General features: G+C 43.1%; 1 protein-coding gene across 2 annotated transcripts in view; it reads right to left on the bottom strand.

Annotated features, from left to right (window-relative positions):
• The window catches only part of DPT (dermatopontin), a 47,866-nt gene that overhangs the window by 16,325 nt on the left and 9,734 nt on the right, over positions 1-21,807 (bottom strand). The window contains exons 2-3 of one of the 2 annotated variants that reach the window (XM_073308035.1): positions 15,608-15,780; positions 8,878-9,003 (exon numbers count right to left, since the gene is read on the bottom strand). In XM_073308035.1, the coding sequence (XP_073164136.1) occupies positions 8,878-9,003; positions 15,608-15,780 (299 nt within the window). Of the gene's footprint in view, positions 1-8,877; positions 9,004-15,607; positions 15,915-21,807 lie in introns of those variants that run through there. The other variant, XM_073308026.1, reaches the window with a different exon arrangement.

The raw sequence follows: 21,807 nt of genomic DNA on the forward strand, positions 1-21,807 counted from the left end.
ATGGAAATTGTCTATGTCCTAGTAAGAAGGAGAGGATGGAAGATGATAAAATACAGGTAGGATCTGATGAGAAACAGTCAAATGAAAAAAAGTCTCATTCAATTACATCATGTAATGGGAAACAGCTAAAAATTGACAAGTTTTTAAAGTGCTTAAATAGCAATGCTAGAAGTCTAAATAATAAGATGGGTGAACTAGAGTGCCTTGTATTAAAGGAGGATATTGATATAATAGGCATCACAGAAACTTGGTGGAAAGAGGATAATCAATTGGACACAGTAATACCAGGGCACAAAATATATCAGAAAGACAGAACAGGTCATTCTGGTGGGGGAGTGGCACTATATATATGAAAGAAAGTGTAGAGTTAAATGAAATAAAAATCTTAAATGAACTAAACAATACCATACAATCTCTATGGATATTAATTCCATGCTCGAATAATAAGAATATAGCAGTAGGGATATATTACTGACCACCTGACCAGGAAGGTGATAGTGACTGTGAAATGCTCAGAGAGATTAGAAAGGCTATTAAAATAAAAATCTCAATAAGAATGGGGGATTTCAGATATCCCCATAGTGACTGGGTACATATCACCTCAGGGCAGGATGCAGAGATAAAGTTTCTTGACACCTTAAATGACTGCTTCTTGGAGCAACTAGTCCTGGAACCCACCAGAGGAGAGGCAATTCTTGATTTTGTCCTAAGTGGAGCAGAGGATCAAGTCCAAGAGGTGAATATAGCTGGACCACTTGGTAATAGTGAGCATAATATAATTAAATTTAACATACCTGTCGCAGGAAAAACACCACAGCGGCCCAACACTGTAGCATTTAAATTTCAGAAAGGGGAACTACACAAAAATGAGGAGGTTAGTTAAACAGAAATTAAAAGGTACAGTGTCAAAAGTAAAATCCCTGCAAGCTGCATGGAAACTGTTTAACGACACCATAATAGAGGCTCAATGTAAATGTATACCCCAAATTAAAAAACATAGTAAGAGAACTAAAAAAAAGCCACCCTGGCTAAACAACAAAGTAAAAGAAGCAGTGAAAGGCAAAAAGGCATACTTTAAAAAGTGGAAGTTAAATCCTAGTGAGGAAAATAGAAAGGAGCATAAACTTTGGCAAATGAAGTGTAAAAATGTAATTAGGCAGGCCAAAAAAGAATTTGAAGAAGACCTAGCCAAAGACTCAAAAAGCAATAGCAAAAAAAAAAAAATTGAAGTACATCAGAAGCAGGAAGCTAAACAACCAATGGGCCACTGGACGAGCGAGGTGCTAAAGGAGCACTCAAGGACGATAAGGCCATTCCGGAGAAACTAAATGAATTCTTTGCATATTCTTCACAGTTGAGGATGTGAGGAGATTCCCAAAACTGAGCCATTCTTTTTAGGTGACAAATCTGAGGAACTGTCCCAGATTGAGGTGCCATTAGAGGAGGTTTTGGAACAAATTGATAAGCTAAACAGTAATAAGTCACCAGGACCAGATGGTATTCAGTCAAGAGTTCTGAAGGAACTCAAATGTGAAATTGCAGGACTACTAGTCTGTAACCTATCATTTAAATCAGCTTCTGTACCAAATGACTAGAAAATAGTTAATGTGACACCAATTTTTAAAAAGGGCTCCAGAGGTGACGCTGGCAATTACAGGCCGGTAAGCCTGACTTCACTACCAGGCAAACTGGTTGAAACTATAATAAAGAACAAAATTGTCAGACACATAGATGAACATAATTTGTTGGGGAATAGTCAATATGGTTTTTGTAAAGGGAAATCATGCCTCACCAATCTACTAGAATTCTTTGAGGGGGTCAACAAGCATGTGAACAAGGGGGATCCAGTGGATATAGTGTATTTATATTTTCAGAAAGCCTTTGACAAGGTCCCTCACCAAAAGCTCTTAAGCAAAGTAAGCAGTCATGGGATAAGAGGGAAGGTCCTCTCATGTATTGGTAACTGGTTAAAAGATAGGAAACAAAGGGTAGGAATAAATGATCAGTTTTCAGAATGGAGACAGGTAAATAGTGGTGTCCCCCAGGAGTCTGTACTGGGCCCAGTTCTATTCAACATATTCATAAATGGGGTAAACAGTGACATGGTAAAATCTGCAGATAATACAAAACTACTCAAGATAGTTAACTCCAAGGCAGACTGTGAAGAGCTACAAAAAGATCTCTCAAAACTGGGTGACTGGGCAACAAAATGGCAGATGAAATTTAATTTTGATAAATGCAAAGTAATGCACATTGGAAAGCATAATCCCACCTATATATATAAAATGATGGGGTCTAAATTAGCTGTTACCACTCAAGAAAGAGATCTTGGAGTCATTGTGGATAGTTCTCTGAAAACATCCACTCAATATGCAGCAGCAGTCAAAAAAGCGAACAGAATGTTGGGAATCATTAAGAAAGGAATAGATAATAAGACAGAATATATCATATTGCCTCTATATAAATCCATGGTATGCCCACATCTTGAATACTGCATGCAGATGTGGACGCCCCATCTCAAAAAAGATATATTGGAATTGGAAAAGGTTCAGAAAAGGTCAATAAAAATTATTAGGGGTATGGAACGGCTTCCGCATGAGGAGAGATTAATAAAACTGGGATTTATCAGCTTGGAAAAAAGATGATTAAGGGGGGATACGATAGAGGTCTATAAAGTCAGGACTGGTGGAAAAGTAAATAAGGAAGTGTTATTTACTACTTCTTGTAACACAAGAACTAGGGGTCACCAAATAAAATTAATAGGCAGCAGGTTTAAAACAAACAAAAGGAAGTATTTTTTCCACACAACACACAATCAACCTGGGGAACTCCTTGCCAGAGGATGTTGTGAAGGCCAAGACTATAACAGGATTCAAAAAAGAACTAGATACATTCATGAAGGATAGGTCCATCAATAGGTATTAGCCAGGATGGGCAGGGATGGTGTCCCTAGCCTCTGTTTGCCAGAAGCTGGGAGTGGGTGACCTGGGATGGATCATTTGATGATTACCTGTTCTGTTCATTCCCTCTGGGGCACCTGGCATTGGCCACTGTCAGAAGACAGGATACTGGGCTAGATGGACCTTTGGTCTGACCCAGTAGGGCCGTTCTTATGTTCTTGACTCACACTCTACAGCTCAATCCTCTGCGCCTCTTTCCCCCTCCCCAATAGCGGCTGTATTGCTAATGATGCCTTATCTTGCTGGTAAATTGCAGATTTATTATACAACCTATGGCCAGTGAGATGAGAAGCCGCTCTTTGACCTGGTCTTTCCTCATTATCATGCAGCTCTTCCTCCAATGAAGCCGTGACCAAAAGCAGGGGCCTTATATTCTATGAAGGCACAGGAACTTTGACCTTATACCCGTGATCTCTCAGGATAAGCAGTGGCCCACGGGTGACCGTGTTGCTTCAGGTGCTGTTTGTAGTTGCATAAAGAATGTGGTTTCGCTAAGGGGAATTTTGTATTACAGGTGGTGATGGCTTCATGTGGCATGTCTGCAGCACATGGGAGTTAATTGTTTGTTTAACAGAGAGGAAGATTTTCGTACTTTTGGAGTTGGGTATTATGGGTATCCCCTCCTAGCAAGCAGGCTGTGTTGAAAAGCGAAGGGAGGTCTCCTCTTAGTAATGCTTCACGAGAGGCTCTAGCCTAGCGCATGATTTTAGTAGAGCTCCAAGAGAGGAATGCTGCTAAGGATTCAAGAGCTACAAGGCGCTTGGAGCCGCTGCAAAGGCAATGAGCCTTTTATGGGGGCAGCATGGATGAGACACTGGACTGGGCCTCAGGAGTCCTGGGCTGTATCCCCAGTTCTGCTGGGTGGCCGTAGGCAAATCACTTCACCTCTCCTTCCCCTCTGTTGTCTAGTTAGATTATAAATTATTTGGCGCAGGAACCATGTCTTATCATGTGTATGCACAGTGTCTAACACAACAAGCCACAATCTCAGCTGAAGGCCTGTGGACGCTGGCATGATGCAGTTCTCTGTGTGATCTGGGAGCTGCTGCCCATTCTGCAAAGGGGAAGGACTGAAATAGTGGTAGGTCGTTTTTCAACATTAAATGAATTAGGATCTCTTGCACAGTGGCTGACTGATCGCCATGGAGACTGAATTTGTCAGGTGGTATTCACTGGGGTATATGTCAGCAAGAAAACTTCATTTCTGCCTTAAAATGACCACATTCAACTGGAAGGTATTGAGAGTGGTAAATGTGGGTTTCCAATTCTGCAGTTGCTTTTCTGACTCTGTAACGGCACTGCTCATAATCTCAGAGGTGCCAGGTAAATCTCCCGTGGATTATAATGTGGTTTTGATGACATCTTGGGTAAAGGAAACAGACACTTCCTTTAAAGCCAATAAACTGTAAACGCTTGGAAAATGGCGTAGTTGCTTGCCCAATCTAACTGAGAGAGAAAGCAGCCACAGCACCAGCCAGACCCCTCTGGCCCTCAGCAATGCTGGTTGTTTGGAGAAGGGAAACAATCATAAACACGCTGTGCAGACTTTCAGCTGCTCCAGTGACATGTTTGCTTTTGAGAGCATGGAGTCAAACTTTTCAAGTACCCCTATGAAAAGAAAAATATGAGGTCTAATGGGATTACTTAGTAATGACATGTCCACATCTGCAAGGAATTTGTTGCCTTTCCAATTAGATTACATTTGGTTCCTTCCAGAGTGATGGTGGACACCTGGTCTCCCACCACCAAACATACTTTACTTTTGTAGCATTTTCCCGGGCAGGTAAAGTATTGTGTTTTTTCCCTCTCCTGTAATTAATTTAACAATCTTTGGTATGGTAGAAATCCATGGAATTCAAGAACAAGGCTTATCGTGGTAGGAAAAAAACAAGAACTCCCCCAAAAATATCAAGTTCAAAAATCTAAGACTGGAGCAGGCTACTGTTGTAGCTTGTAAAGGGGTGCATATTGAGGAGTTTCACTGGGACTTAGTGGTGAGAACATATGTTCAGTGTTAAGCATGTGCTTAAGTCCATCCCTGTTCTGCAAAGCCCTGAAGCATGGGTTTTAGTTATATAATGGTGCCTTTAAAAAGTATTCTAATAAGTAGTATATATAATCTGAAGAAGTAAAAGGTAAATGAACTTTATGTTTAGGCTGAGAAGTTGGAAAGATTCTAACAAGTTGTGTGCCGGCCTGCTGTATATTGGGAAGACTCTGCCTCTTAGGAAGGAACTTTTCATTTCATGAGGAGTGTCGGGGTAGGATAATTGATCATTTTCTCCTTCAGGTGAAACACAGATGCAGTTTAAAGTGAAACCCAAAATATGAGTGATAGGTATATTGCAAGAGAAGATGCAGAAGATGCAGAAACGGGCATGAAAACGTTTTGAGTGGGAAAGGGGGTCAGACAAATGAGATAAGAACTTCTTAATTCTCAAACTACTCTGTGAATCTCTGGCTCCTATTAGTTTTCCTTAGAAATCTCCCTGCACTCAGATACCACAGGGAAGGGCTCGTTTTGATTTAGATGAGAGTAGATCAGGGATTTGCAAACATTTTGGTAGCATGAACCACATTTTCTTGTGGCTCACACATTATCCATTATACAGTAATTGCACACATGGAAAAGTAATATTAGGAAAATATGCCTGTATTGGTTAGATGCCTTTTAATGCAGTTGAGCAGGTGGAAGCAAGAAGGAGGAGCCAGCACCATGGGAACAGCTAGTTCTCCACAGACAACCAGAAATTGTTCCACAGACTAGGCCACAGTTTAGGAGCCTCTGACATAGAGAGGGAGAGGGGCAGTGGGGAAGAGAGAGAGAGAGAGATGTTATCAGAATTGGACAGGCATTGAAATAAGTAATTTAATCTTGCATTATCATTATTATTACTTAAGTAGCTCCAACAGTGGGTAAGATGCTTCATGGATAATTCAGAAGACATGAGCCCTGCATCTAAATAGACCATATATAGCTAATGGCTGGTGGAAGAGAAGTAAAGGAAAAACAAGTGCTGAGCAGTGAAGTTTAGCAGGGTCTTGTTAGTTTCATATTTTCTGTTGGAGTCACAGAGTGAGTGCAAGACCAGAATGAGTCATGTGAGGGGGTACACCTGCCCTGCATTGGGCAAGAAGAGGTTAACCCTACGCTGTGGGCTGAGGAAGCCAGGCCCCCTCTCCCCTGCTGGACATGCTCCAACTGGAACCCCAGTATAAAAGGGAGCAGCCCAGCTCAGTCTGCTCTGACCGCTGAGAAGACAATGTGCGTTGCAGGTTCCTGTCCAGGAGCTGTCGGAGTCCCAGACTGCAGAGGCCAGGCATGCCAAGACCCAGGAGAATACCTGGCTACCCATGGGAGCCCATGAGAAGGAGTCGTCAGGAGCTACACTGGCCAAGACCCCCAGAGAACCAAAGGGCCTAAGGACTCTGGAGCAGACATTGACCTGGTTGTGGAACTGGGAACACAGTCAGTGTGTTTTGGACAGATCCTCACTGACCCAGTGGCAGATACTCTCGCTGCTGATAGGGTCCTGGGCTGAGACCTGGTGGAGTAGGGAGGGCTTGGGCTCCCCTGCCCCAGCTGCCAACCCACCGCTGAATGGTGGCCCACCACACTTTTTGGCCATTAGGCCGTGCTGCCCTGCACCAAAGCGTGGGCCCACTGACTCTTGCCATTAGGCCCTACCACCCTGCACAGGACAGCAGCCCTATCAACTCTGGCTACTAGGCCACGCTGCCCTACATGGAAAGGCAGCCCTTTTACCTTGACCACGGGACCATATCTCCCCCCAGAGGGATGACAGGGTATACCTGCCCTGCGATAGGCCACTGGATCCTGCCCTCCTGTATAGCACAGGCCACTAAACCTCACCTAGCCACCCCCACACCAAGCCAACAACCAGAATTAGACCCAAGTATTACAGCCTTCAGGAGACTAAACTACTGTGTGCTACAGGCAGAGGACAGGAGGGATCGAAGTCCATCAATGTCCGAGGCCCTTGCAATGGTTCAGTGGGGTTCTTCTATTACTATATCTTGTATCTGTCTGGATAACACTACTTTGAAGGGAGGACTAGGGGTTACAGGCCACTTGGAAGAAACATGTTTAAGGAGGGACTTTAAGGAGGAGAGTATCAGTGGGCATGACACACTGGGTCAGGGAGAGGTTCCAGGCTGAGGGAGCCACATGGGAAATGGCACAAGAGTGGAAGAAGGACATGAAAGCAGGATGTTAGACATGTAGCTTGAACAGAGCAAACTGGACCCTGGAGTGAGTGCCAGAGATGATAGCACAGAGTCAGGCACGAGTTAGACAGTGCAGATCTGACTTTATAATGTCTCTGTCCCCCTGGAGGGTCCCAAAGACCTTTAACAAACTGTGGGCAAAGTCTTGTCAGATCTGCCCAACGGATCTCCACTGTTGTATCCTGCCCTGTTTAGATGAATGGATCTCCAACCCAATCACTGTGGAATCTGAGCACAGAGAGTAGAACAGAGGAGCCAAGATTTGTTGCATGGATCTGTAAGCAGGATTTTACCCTGTTTATGGAGGAAGTACTTCACCCTCCTTAAAATGCTTCCACTTCTGCATTGGAATATGGCTGTTCTTTAACAATGCAACAAACCCTACCCAACATCTGACAACAAGAAATGGAGAATGCCATGTCTTTTTGAAACAGATGGGCAGTCTCCAGGCTTGTTGTAGTGTAGAAAAGAAACACGAGACGTGATGAACCCAAGACTATTATTTTAGATCTTGTGCTAATCTGCCTTCAGATTTGCAGGGCATGGCCAAGTGGTAATACTAAAACTCTTTGAAGGAGAGTGATTTGAATGATTTCAACTGTTTCATTGGAACATACACAACAAATTCCTGCCTCACAAGAGGCAGAGACTTTAAAATCTGCCTAAAAATGAGATCCAAACAAAGTCTCCCTCACAAGCTGGAGACTTGGCCGGTCTGTCAGTACAATTTGCAAATGCACAGCATCTGCAGACCACATAAAGTGGGAAGGTCACAGAGGGGCATTTACAGATTTTGCTATAGCTCCTTTTACTTGGGCTTTAAAAAATGCAGTTTCTTTCCCTCCTGGCTGTAAGGAGATTGGATTCTGAAAATTAATGCACTGCTGTTGCGTTTGGTCGGTAGCCAGCCAGCCAAACAATAAGGCCTGCAGGCATGTGAACATCTCACATGCATCTCAATGAAGAATGTGCTTCAAAAACTAGTTCTGGCCACAAAGCTGTAAGCACATTGTTTCCTTAAAAAATGTGTAAGAGAATTATTTAGTTTGCCAGTGAAAAAAATGCTGGATTAACAACCATGGAAACTGAAGTCTTCTGTTTCGCCTCAGAGCAGGCAGGAGCAATGCAAGCTTGCCTTCTAATATCCTGCTAATAATCTTCCTCCTTGATTTAGAAGGACCACATCTAGGGGCAGCAGAGGAGCTCACTACCCATGGCCCAGTTAGTCCTTAGTCTCCTTGATGAGACTGCCAACAAGGAGACCAACAAATGCCAACTGTGATGATCTTTTCTGAGATGTGGACATCTCTTCACCAGGCCTTGGACTGTGATCACTAATTCATTTCCACAGAGGCCCCCAAACAGCCTATGTACTACAAAGAAATTGGAGAATGATTTGCGTGAGGTGACTAGAGGTGAAAAGTTCCCTACTCTGTTACCAAATCCCCTGAGCCATACAACCCCGAGGTGATACTGCTTGGCCAGAACGGAAATATACGTGGTTCACCTTGGTACACAGAACTAACTTCTTCTCAATGCATAAGACAACAGGGCACTGAACTTCCCGGGACCAATGGTCAGTTATGCTACATTGGGAGGACAACAATTCTGAATGCTTTGCAGCAAAACCTGAGTAGACTTGGGCTGTAGTAAATCTTGTGGAACTCACCTACAGGAGTATGGGCATTTCCGGCTGTAGCGGCAGCAGTAAAATTGCCACTCCCGATCGAGAACAGCTGGAAAATACTGGCTCTGGAACCCTGCCACTAGTCCATTATTTGAACAGGTCTGATACCTGAGAAAAGGGAGGGAAAAACAAAAGACGTTATTAAGTAATATTGTAAAGAAGAAAGCAGCACTTATATAGCAATTTATATCTTCAAAGCACTGGGCAAGGAAATGATACAGTGTTGCCAACCCCAAATATTCAAAAATCATGAATCAGGCAAAGATTGGCTTTAAAATGTTAAATTAATGCTTCTTTTTCTTTGCCCTCTGGTATTTGAACATTTAGGGTTCACTGGGGTCACATTTTCAAGCTTTTCTTTGCAATCCTGTGGTGTAGAAATTGACTTTGATTAAAATGAAAGTTGAGTTTCTCATGTAACCACCTGAATCCAGGAGCTGGGGCTTTAATAAAAAACATCAAATGTTGTGTGATAAAGTCCCAAGAGTTGGTAACAGGAATACAATATTATTTTGCATGTGAGGAACCAGAGACATTCTCTGGGGGGAGATTAAAAGACTTGCCCAAGGTTTTGAGTTTGAATCTGCAAAATGAATTGCTGCTAAATTTACTAAACCACTAGGCTAAACGTTATGAGGAAAGTCCTCTACCAACAACCCGGGGTTACAAAAAACTCAGTTTTCCTTGTAGGGCAGACGATGCCTGAAAAGCCTATGGTACAATACTACCACAAAGCTCCCTCTTCAGAGCCAATTTATAAAGGATGGATTCACACATCATGGAGATGGCAGCCATGACAAACTGACTCAGTCGGAACAGCGCCACGCTCTCAATCACCAGTGCCACTTCCTGTGATACCTCGGAAATTCAAGGAGAGAGTAGGCCCGAACCAGTTTAGTACGTGAGATCACAGCCCAGAATAATGCAGCTGCTGCCTATGAAGAGCAGATGAGCTGATTCTTTCTCAAAGAGACAAGAAAGGGCTTTGCTAATGAAACACCAAGCACAATATTTTCCCAGGGAAAAAAAAGACTGGCCTATGTAATATTGTTTTCCTGTAAAACTCTTTCCTGTAGTGGCGCTGCACAAAGATCTATTATTTTTAATATTCCATGCAAAATTTCCTCCAAGTGGAGCAGCAGGCCAGAAGTGCATGCCTGCTGGTTTTGCTGATGCAGTCCTTGTTTTACAGAAAGCCTTTACCTGAGCGATAAAGCCCAACATCATTATTTATCAGCCCATTAAGGACAAGAACGGAAGGGTAAGTGCTTGAGGCAAAGCTGAAAGTAGTTAAAGCACTTCAGCTCAGGCCTAGGGAGGCCCTCAAACTGTCCAGCTCCACTGAGGTCCTGCAACTTCCTGTCATCTGCTTCTGCCAGGGTTGCAGGAAACTCTACCATCCATTTCCTCCAGGGCCTTAGGAATCCTGTCACCCACTTCCCTGTGGCCACAGGCAACCCTGCTGTCCAATTTGGCTCATACCACTAGCAACCCTTTTTCCCTCACATGAACCACTGACAGTGACCCATTCCTTTCCCACACAGCCTCTCTGCCCTTTGGGGAGGCTAGTGCCTCTTCCCCATGGCCTCACTCCTTGTTGAGGTTGACTAGTGAGGACTATACACAAACCTAAGCAGCCCTGCTTCCGTTTCCATCTATGCAAATAGTCCCACTGGATTCAATACAATGGATCTGTGTAAACATGCTCCCTGCTGTCCCTTTAAAATAAACCTACAACTGTGAGGAAAAACAGCTTGTTTATGGCATCTAGCATAAATGGGAACACGTGGAAAGGGCAGTCTAAAAAGCAGGCAGCCTGATTCCAAGGTTTGTGTAATGCTTCCCCGTTGTTGGTCAAAGAGTCTGCACAAAAACAGTCCTCCACAAATGTACTGGGCTGTGCTGCCAACATGTTAACAGGCAACTCCCACACACATTTGCTTCCTTAGCCCATGATGTAATCTGTGCCCCAAGGGTGTGTGTGTGTGTGTGTGTGTGTGTGTGTGTGTGTGAGTGAGTGAGAAAGAGAATGATTCAGAGACTGCAGAATCTGTTTTCCCCACTTCCAGAAAAATATTTTCTTAGAATCCTAACCAAGGAAAAAAGGCAACAAACTTACATTAAACTGCACTTTGTTAGAAAAGTTTATACATTGTGCCTGAAAAATAAACAGAGTTTTTTGAGGGTAGGGCACAGCATTCGTCTATGTAATAAGGAGAGGGGCTGGGGAATGAAGACCTCACAAAGGGACATCCTCTCTTGTGCAAGAGTTGTTTGTTTGGTTATTTTAATCCCTGCCATTTGGAGCAATTTGGTTCATTCCATCCACAGTTGCTCTTCCTAAATATATATTTTTAAATAATCTCTGGCAGAGATAATTGAGCAGCGGCCACAGAAGAAGTGAACTTCACCAGAGGCAGAGAAATCACCCAACCCCTCCCTTCATTCCGGTGGAAAAGTTTTAAACCTCAACTCCCAGGGCCCCCTCCGTTGTAGAGGAATGGGATAGACATACATTACCCTTCCTTGGATTACACATCCCTGTTCAAAACGTGTCACTGTGTAGCTGCCACAATGAAGCTATAATTAACAGGGTGTAGCTTATTAATTACTAGAAACTGACACTGTCCCCCAGACCTCTCACTGCTCCAATCCCCCACCACTGCCTGCCTACCGGTCATTAAGGGCCAGATTCTGCTGCCCTAACAATGAGTAGTATCTTGGTCCCCAAACAGTCTCCTGGAAGCCAGTGGAGACACTTGTGAAGTAAGGGTGCTACTCAGCATGACTAAAGGTGTCAGAATCTCTCCCTTCATAAATAGGCCCCAATTCAGCTAAGTCCTTAAACACGTGCTTAACTTTAAACACATTCATAGATTCAGATGTCAAAAGGGACCCTTAGGTCATCTAGTCTGACATCTTATAAATCACAGGCCACAGAATTTCATCCAGTTACTCCTGTACTGAGCCCACATGCTTATTCAGCAATATGTTTAAGCCCATCTCTATTCAGTAGAGCGCATAAACATATACCTAACTTTAAGCACATGTTTAAGCTCATCCCCTAATCAGCAAAGCACTTAAAGTTAAGCCTGTACTTAAGTGAACACATGCTGAATCACGGTCATAATGGTGAAAAGTCGTAATATTTCTTCCTCTCTGAGCTTTATATCCCCACTCCATTTTCTCTCTATTTTTTTTTTCAAAAGAATACCATCTGTGTATATTGTGCAGTTTTCAAAGCAGAAATAAACCCAAGAGACAATTAGTTAAAAACATACTACTATACAGTACCAAGTCATTGGTCAAAGGTCTCTTTTTGGTGTTTCCGCCAGACTGGGGTTTCTGATGCATGTTTTAGACAAGATAGCCAGCAATTGGAGAGAATTCAGAGGAGAGCAACAAAAATGATCAAAGGTTGATTAAAGAGCTGGGAAAATTAGACCTTTAAGGAAAAGTTAAGCAAATGGAGAACATGTTCAGGATGAAAGCAAAGAGGGAGAGAGGGGGCATGGCAACTGTGACAGATATTGCAACTGCACATTAATATCTGTGGGGCCCATATTATATTAAGTTTATGTATCACCATGAGGCAGGGATTGTGTGCAACTCTGGGGGGCAAGGTGTGTGTGGGGGGAGCGGGGGAGTTTATCATAGCTCCTCCATAACCAAAAACAGTGAGGTGTGATTACAGAGTAAACACCTCCAGAGAGGTACCAACCATGGGTAGGCCTGCATATACTGGTTCAAACTGGGTTTTCTAGAGACCAGCAGACAAAGACAGGGCTTTTGGCATAAAAAGGCTGCATTTAAACTGACTCAGGGCTTTCCTTCTGATCCAGCAAACGGGCAGAACCTTCTCTCTAAGGGCCCCAACCCTTGTAGAAGAGTTGAAAAGACTTTGGGAAGACTGATGGGTGACCTCTGGTAACCTTTTAGCATTTGCATAGGAACTTTTACTGTTTTTATATGTTTTTTCTGTGATGCTTTTACCTTAAGAATAAATGTGCTTGCTCAGAAAGAGCTGTGTGGTAACTTGTAACAGTTTGAAAAACACTGTTCATAGCCTTCAGAGAGAAAGCAATGCACAGGTGCTGGCCTTTAGGCAGACTGGCTTGCTTGGGATATCTCAGTGTAAGGCAGGGAGCTGTGCAGCCTTAAAACCCCCACTCCGAAGGGAGAGAGACGTACGTTTCTGCCCAAGAGAGGTGATGGCTTGGAGCCAGAAACCTGAAGTGGTGGCCTCAAGGGACCACAGAGGGGAATACAGGTACAGGTACCCTGAAACTGTGACAACCACCACCTGCTAATATGCTAAAGGGACGTCATGCAGACAATACATTTATTCTCATTAGTCAGTGAAGGCAGGATAAGAAGTAGCAGGCATTGACTGCAGTAGAGAAAATGTAGATTAAATATTAGGAAGAATTTTGCAGTTTTATGTTTGTCAATGGAGCTGGCTGCCAATGGAGGCTGTGGAATCTCTGTTGTTGGTGATATGCCAGGTGAAGCCAGCCACCCACCAGTCAGGGCTGATGTAAGGATAATAAAATCCATCCCGCCACAATGAGAAATGGATTAGATAATCCAGCAAAGATTGTTGCCAACTGAAATTAATCTAATTTGTCCCTCACAAGCAGAACTGACCAATCAGGAGGCCAAAACAGACACAGAGATGGCCAGAAAGATACCCAAAGTACTACAGATTATTATTCATATTTGTGTTCCTACACAGTTCCTGAATGGATGTATTTTCAGAATAGTGTCAGGCACTCAAATACCATGGTGATGAGCCTGGCAGAGAGCTGGAAAAGAGAGGCAGATAGATATATAAAGAAAATACAGAAGGATTAGATTTTCAAAAGCCCTACTTCTAAGAAAGTGACATAGGAACACAAGTCCCAACAACTTTCAGTGGTCACTTAGGTGCTTTTGAAAATCCCACCTGAAATAGATCCATATAGGAAAAGAGAAAATGCTCAATATAGAGATAAGAGAAACAGAACAGACAGATAAAAGAGTTAGACAGGACAGGTTAGTTAAGAGAGTAACATCCAAAATAGATAAGACCAACAAATGGAAAAGACAGTTAAATAAAGTATCCAAGATAAATGAATGATGGCGAGATAAGATAGGTAAACACAGAAAAAGAGAGAGAGAAATATCTAAGATAGATAATTGATAGAAAAAAAGAGAGGAGAGCAAGAGAGAGAGAGAGAAAAGAAAGAGAAGAGAAGAGGAAGTGTGAGAGACAAAGTAAAAAGATCTAAGAGATGAGAAAGAAATAAGGCATAGATGATATGCAGAGGATATAGACTTCCTAGGTACATATAGTTCTGATGATGAATGTTGCTAGATGGTTCAGATGTCATAAGAAAACATTTTGTATAGAATTACACAATATCCCGTTTGTGAGAAATGACTTCAGCAATTACTGTCAAGAACTGTTTGAGAAGAAAAAATGTTTTCTTTATTTTTAAACAGTAGAAAGAACTCATTCAAAATTATTATGTAATAAATGAAAATTGCATCAAAGTATGAAAAGGACTGCGTAATACAACATAACCAGAATGATCTCAATCTCTTGCTTATCTTTCCATCTCTGTCTCCTTCCTACCCCTCCCTTTTTCTTTTCAGTCTTATTCCAAAGTGAGTATAAAGAGTCAATTTTGTTCTTAACAATTGCATCAGCCATAGGAACTTATCACAGGGTGAACTGAGGAGCATGAATCATTCAGAAACGACTCAAAACCCTTGAAAATCAAGGGTTTCACATTTCATTTTGAATTTTTTAAAAATTTCCTGTTTCATGCAAAATCTGCAGAAGTTTGTGTTCTTTGGCTCAAAAAAATTCTGTAATCTAAAATGTCTGAAATTTTAAAACTGAATACATGAATATTTTCAACATGTGTCTGTTTTCCATTTCATGAAAACATCATGAGAAAATGAAATTTTGGGATCATGTAATGCCGCAGAATGAAATGCTGTAGATGGTCTCATGAAACTTTGCCACCCCCTCCTAAAATCTGATCATTTCTATAAAGTCCTTCTCAGAAGCACAGTAGTGTATATGCATGTTACATATGAACTACAAAGGATTATATTAGGTTTTACATAACATGCTACATCATTATCATATAATTAATATTCACTATCATCATCGTAGATTAGCATGCATTTTTGGCCCCTGTAACACTGATGTAAGTAGTAAACAGTCCCATACTGGGCCCAAGCCAAAGTCTTCAGCAACAAAAATATATAGAGAAAAAACAATACTAAGCTGGGAAGGAGCTTTTTCTAATGATTAGGGTTGGAGATTGGTAGTCAGGAATTTTGGGTTCTGTTCCCAGCTCGGTCACTGATTCCTCGTTTAGCCCTGGGCAAGTCACATCCCCTCTCTGTGTCTCAGTTTCCACATCTGTAAAATCAGCAGCAACAATACCAAGCCACCTCAGAGGTGAGGTTGTGAGGCTAAATCACTTAATGTTCACAAAGTGCATTGGACTCCTCCAGTGGGAAAATGCTATGGAAGTGTAATGTAGGATCATTATCACATCAGTATGCATCATTACTAATTTGACTAAGACAGTCATTTGTAATGGCTAAGCAGATAATTAATGTGCACTTGTACTATCACCACTGTGCTAATATGCACCCTTCGACTTTGGGCATTGCAATTTCTCTTTCAAAAGATAGTTTAACAGTATCCTACCATTGCATTCCAGCTCTGTTGATCTCTTCCCACCAGCATTCTGTTGGTTCCCCAAGACTCTGGGGCGTAGGCATGCATGCATAGTTCCACAGTCTGTCAGAGCCTTCCTTCTTGCTGAAAGTGCTCCTTACTGCCACTATCACCTGGCCATGTGGGCACTGGAAGTTGAAGCCCTGACGATACACATTGACCCACTCATCATTATCCCCATAGTCATAGGGTTGATAGTTATAATCCCCATACTGGCCCCAAGCCACCGTCACCAGTGGCAGGAATACACAGAGAAGAACAAGGTCCATGTTGAATATGTTTCTGGTTTAGAAATGCCCCACTGGTTTGTTGTGCTGGCCCTTTTATATTGCCTCTAACATGTGGCTTCCAGATGTTTCATATCGAGATCCAAGTGCAATGTGTCATTGTTCAGCAAAAGTTCTCTGACCTAAAATATTGGCTACAGACACTTTCAGTTACTTTTAAGGTGGAACTCTGCAAGCATAGTCATCTTAGGAGCATAGGACCTGGGGTTTCCCAGGAGTGTGAACCTTCTCCAATCCCTTACTGTAAAACTACTGTCTATAAAGGTTGCACATATACATCACACATTGATAATACATAAGCTGCAGCAACCCATTGTGCCATCGTTAGGTTGAAAAACAGTTTCATATGAAATTCAAGCTCTATTACATATGGACAGAATTTGGTGAAATGTTGATCTTTAGGTTGCAATTTTCCATTCTTGGCATTTGTCCATCTTTTTTCATCTTGAACAAAAATGGGTCTATTATTTTTGAGTGAGAAGAGAGTGGGGGAAAAATATTTTCCCATTATAAAAATATCCTTTAGACTTTTTGGAGCCCAAATGACTGATGGTTGATTGTCCTGATCTAGCATGGGAATGGCCCTCATTGAGAAGCAGAGCACAAGCTGTTTCAAGAGGAAAGTGATTTTGCAATGACTGAATTAAGAGCATTTGAAAATGACATATGCTGCGCATTCAGCAGATATTGTTGCTAAGGTCATTAAGTGTACTCCTAGGCCCTGATTCGGGAAACCATCCCCATTCAGGAAACCACTTAAGCACCAGTTTTACTTTAAGTATGTGCTTAAGTCTCATAGAAGTCAACGAGGCTTAAGCATGAATTTAAGGTGAATCATGTGCCTAAAGGCTTTCCTGAATCAAAGCACTAAGGAATGATGCACTGGAGGCATGGAGGCCTAAGCTGACTTTATAGTGAACTGGCTCCAGAATCACTGCCTGCAGAGCTGCCTTACTCTCCAAGTGAGAGGATCCAAATGACAAAGATCCCCACGTATCTCTGCCTGCCCATTCACTGCATATCATGCAGATCTTAAAACATCCATGTGCCCTCATCCTCAGCTGCTGCTATTCCTAGAATTCACAATTAAGCAGACCTCTGCGGTGAGTGGGCTGGACTTGCTGGAAAAGCCAACTACCTTTTAGAGATCCAAGCTCCATTACAGCAGGGTGACTGCTCTGATGACACTTAGAAGTTCCACAGGGCACGTGCCTTTGTAACGCCAACAGACCAAAGTCGTCGGCGGGCAGGATTGAACCTGGGGCCTCTGGAGCTTAAAGCATGAGCCTCTACCACATGAGCTAAAAGCCAACTGGCTCTAAGCTAAGGCTGTAGAGCAGACTCATTTAACTCTCTCTCCCTCTTAGTGGTCTTGGTGCCACTAGATTGGACAGAACACCACACCCAGAACGTGTGTGGGTTACACCTTCACCAGCTGGCCCCAGCTCTCAGAAGCTCCACAGGAATAGAACTCCTGACCTGCACCCATCTTAAAGTGAAGCTTCCAGCCTCTGGATCTTAGGCCTTCTGCAGCAGTAGGGGACCTGGATGGCCAAGGTCTTGGAAGAGATGTGAAGAGTCCTTGGGATGAAGAAGACAACGTGTCCCCATGTACATATGCATTACAGTCATCTTTAATTATATGATCTCATACTGTTTCTCACAATGCAACAGCATATGCCTGACCCCATAGATACATGTGTTCAACATATTGTAGTACTGTGCACTACTCTGTGTCTGCTTGACAGAGGCTATGAAAATAATCTATAGAAGTACGTAGTTAACCGCATATATACAACATATGGAGCTCGACCCTCAGCTGGTGAAAATGAGTGGAACGCTATTGATTTCAGCAGAGCAATGTGGCATTACACCACCTGAGGATATGGCCCATGAAGTACAACATCAAGCAACAGTAGCAAAAAAAGTACATCTCTAGAGGGTTGGAATTAACTTTCAAAATTAAATTATTTCAGTGAATTTATGAGTGAGGCTTTATGAATGAATCTTACTATGAATACACTATCAAATCAGGAAGCCATCACAGAGTGTTTATTAGATATTTTCTCTGGACTAAACCTGTGATCCAACCCCATTCCTAACCTAACAGTAGGTTTCCTAATGCAATTAATGCAAAATCCCAGCCTCACCAGCTTCCCATCTGATCCCCACATGCGATTCCCAAAGTGTCTATCACATGGAAACTATACAGTGCTCTAAGCCAGTGGTTCTCCACGTTTTCCACAGCAGGACCCCTCCAGGATCAACCCCTCGCCCCTCGCCACCCTCTAATTAGGTTCTGGTTGGGATCCCTGATCCCAATTAGCAATATGAGCAAAGCAGAGTGGGACTCTTGGGGCATCTGAAGCTACGAACACCATCCCCCGGGTGCCAGACAGGGGAATGTCCACATGTGAACAACTCCGAATAATGAATAAGTAGCTGTGGAGCTGAAGTTGTGCATGGGGCTGGTAACCCCATCATGTCAGACCAGACTTGCTACAGAAATGAATACCAGAAGCCATCTCGGTGTGCAGCAGGCCAAACAAGAGATCAGCTTCATGTGAAGAACGTAACGGTCATTGATCAAACCCATAACAAAGCCCACATGTCAAAAAGGCCCTTGCTCAAGGCAAGATCAGTAATGAAAATCAGATTGTGAAATGGAAAAAAGAAGTTAAATACATCAACATGACAATCAGTAGCCTGAACAAGCCAGCACAAGACTGGTAGAAACTGGTGGGGATCCAATGCACCTGAGGGTGCCTGAGGAAAAAGAAAGAAAGAAAGGAAGGAAGGGACTCCCATGGTGCACCATGGAAATGATTGTGTTGCATTTTGGGAGATGTGATCTGGCAGGGGAGGGTCAAAGAGGGGAGAATGAGGCCTTGAGGGATCTGGAAATACAACTCCCATGAAGCACCATGGCAGTTCAAATAGATGCAGATTAATGTCAACCCAAAACAATATGTTTCAGTATTTCCAAATCAATTTTTTTCTGAACTCTTAGTTCCACGGGAAGTTTTGGTATTTTGAGTTTTCACACTGATTTGGGATGAAAATAAATATTGAAGTATCAAAATTTCTCATGGCAGGGAAATTCCGTTTCTCAGTCAGCTGTAGGACGAGAACCCTTGTGAAGGGTTAAAAAGAAAAGCCTAAATGTGTGAACTTTCCTTCTGAGTAACACCAGTGTTCACTGAGCTCTGAAGTTCACAGCTGCCTGGCTCATAGGGTGAAACTTAGGCGGTGTCTACAGTAGGCTTTTTGCCTTAATGCTTTCCATCACTGCTATAACCAAGGCAGTTCCATTAGTGGTAGCAGTGCTGGAAAGTGCTAGCATAAAGAGGTCTCCAGTCGGTCCCTGGTGTTTTGACCACCCTGTCATCTAACCCTGCTCCAAGCAGTCTACAGACACCACAGAGGTTAAAACGCCAATGATTAGAGGTCTTGAAACAGACAGGCTGTAGCAGAACCGAAGTTCAAGCAGTCTGACTGGCTGCATGGCATGATGTGGACAGCATTATAAGACAAATCTGAGTTCTTGTGTTGAGTTCAGCTGAAGTTTGCCTGGAGAAAATCTCAGAACCTGGCACTTTCTGAAATGCCTCGCCCTGTAATTTGACTTTGAAAACGTCAGTTGCCTGCCTTGTGGTTTGATGTTCTCACAGTCTTACGCATAAATCAGCAAAGCAGAAAACAACAATATGTTAGGGGACAGGAGACTCTAAAGCCTCCCTGTTGTCAATGCCTTACCGTAAATATGCAATAACTAGTAATACTTTTTATCAATACTTAAAAATGCTACAGTTTAACCCATCTAAACCACATACTGTCTTCTACAGCTGTGGTTCTCAAAGCCGGTCCGCTGCTTGTTCAGGGAAAGCCCCTGGCGCACCAGACCAGTTTGGTTACCTGCCATGTCCACAGGTTCGGCCGATCACGGCTCCCACTGGCCACGGTTCTCCGCTCCAGGCCAATGGGGGCTGCGGGAAGCGGAGCGGGCCAAGGGACGTGCTGGCCGCCCTTCCCGCAGGTAAACAAACTGGTCCGGCGCGCCAGGGGCTTTCCCTGAACAAGCGGTGGATCGGCTTTGAGAACCACTGTTCTACAGTAGTTGCCTGATAGCACTACAATAACACTCCCATAAGACCACTGCTTTGGATCACTGCTTTAAAATACTGTAGTATATTTTTTAGTGTGTAGAATCATTGCTGTGGATCCAGTTCTAATTTTTCAAAGGAACATTATGACTTGCTTATGTTTGTTTGTTTTCAGCTTAGAGCTCCAATGCTAGAGTTGGATGGATATGAAAGCTTTATTTACTGCTTAGTGAATGTAAAAAGGATCCTAGAGCAGTAACAGGATGATGGGGAATGCACACTTGTTCAATTACATGCACGATTAGGGCCTGATTCTGCAATCCATTACTCATGGGAGTAGCTCCATTGACTCTGATGAGACTGTTTGTAGGTGAAATTCACCCCTGTACAGAGGGCCAGCTGAGGGCGTATAAGAACATAAGAATGGCCATATGGGTCAAACCAATGGTTCGTCTAGCCCAATATTCTGTCTTCCAACAGCAGCCAGTGCCAGGTGCTTCAGAGGGAATGAACAGTACAGGGCAATTATCAAGTGATCCATCCCCTGTTGTCCAGTCTCAGCTTTTGGCAGTTAGAGGTTTAGGGGCACCCAGAGCACGGGGTTGTGTCCCTGACCATCTTGGCTAATATCCTACATGAACTTATGTAACTCTTTTTTGAGCCTAGTTATAGTTTTGACCGTCACAGCATCCCCTGGCAAAAGATTGACTGTGTGTTGTATGAAGAAGTACTTCCTTATGCTTGTTTCAAACCTGCTGCATATTAATTTCATTGAGTGACCCCTAGTTCTTGTGCTATGAGAAGGAGTAAATAACACTTCCCTATTCACTTTCTCCACCCCATTCATGATTTTATAGACCCTATCATATCCCCCCTTAGTTGTTATCACATTCTGGGGCTCAATCCAGACCAGTGAGGGGTTGTGTCACCATCTGCCCTGCAACCTTGTGTGCCTCTCAATCCTTTGCTGCTGTAGCTCCCAACCTGGGCCTCTCACAAACAGCCAAACAGCGTGCAGGTCACACTCTGAGTGTCTGTGAATAGCTGCAGCTCTGGTCCAGCAACTCTGACTCCAGAGCCTGTCAGTAACACACAAGCCACACTCTGGCTTCCCGCAGGGTGACCCCAACACACTTCCAGTCCTGCATTTTCCCCAGAAATATTCTCCAGGTTCTGCAGTGTCCAGCCCTCTCCTGGGCAATTCAGATATTATAGACCTGTAGCCCACGTACAGGGTCATTGAACTATAGTTTGCTACTCTAATTGGAGTTGCCAAATGATTCAGTTTAAACACAACACTGGAAAGTTTTGATTAAAGAATAACACAAGTTTATTTAACTACAAAGAGAGACATTTTAAGTGAGTACAAGTATAAGGTATTACAGTCAGAAATGGTTACAAGAGAAATGAAGACAAAAAGACAAATAATGAAAATTTAACGAACTAGACTTCGTTCAAGGTGAAATCCTTTAGCACAGGTTCCCAGCAACACTGCTGACCAAATTTTCAAGTTAGGATCTCTCACAAAGTCCCAAGGCTGGTTGCTTTGTCTTCTTAGGTGAACGAGCGAGAGAGAAAGAGAGAGAGAGAGATCCCCTGGTGTGTTTTTGCCCCTCACTTTTATAGTCCAGTTCCCCTTTGCAATGAATTCTTCTGAGGATTAGCCCTCAAAGCAAAGGTTATTCAAACAGTAAGTGCAGCTACGTGGAGTCTGGGAATGAAGGTGCCCCCATCCTCTTTCTTCTCCATTGTGTTTGCTGAAATGCAGATTTGTCTTGTC

This window comes from Lepidochelys kempii, chromosome 1, assembly GCF_965140265.1.
Source record: "Lepidochelys kempii isolate rLepKem1 chromosome 1, rLepKem1.hap2, whole genome shotgun sequence".
Taxonomy (NCBI): Eukaryota; Metazoa; Chordata; order Testudines; family Cheloniidae; genus Lepidochelys; species Lepidochelys kempii.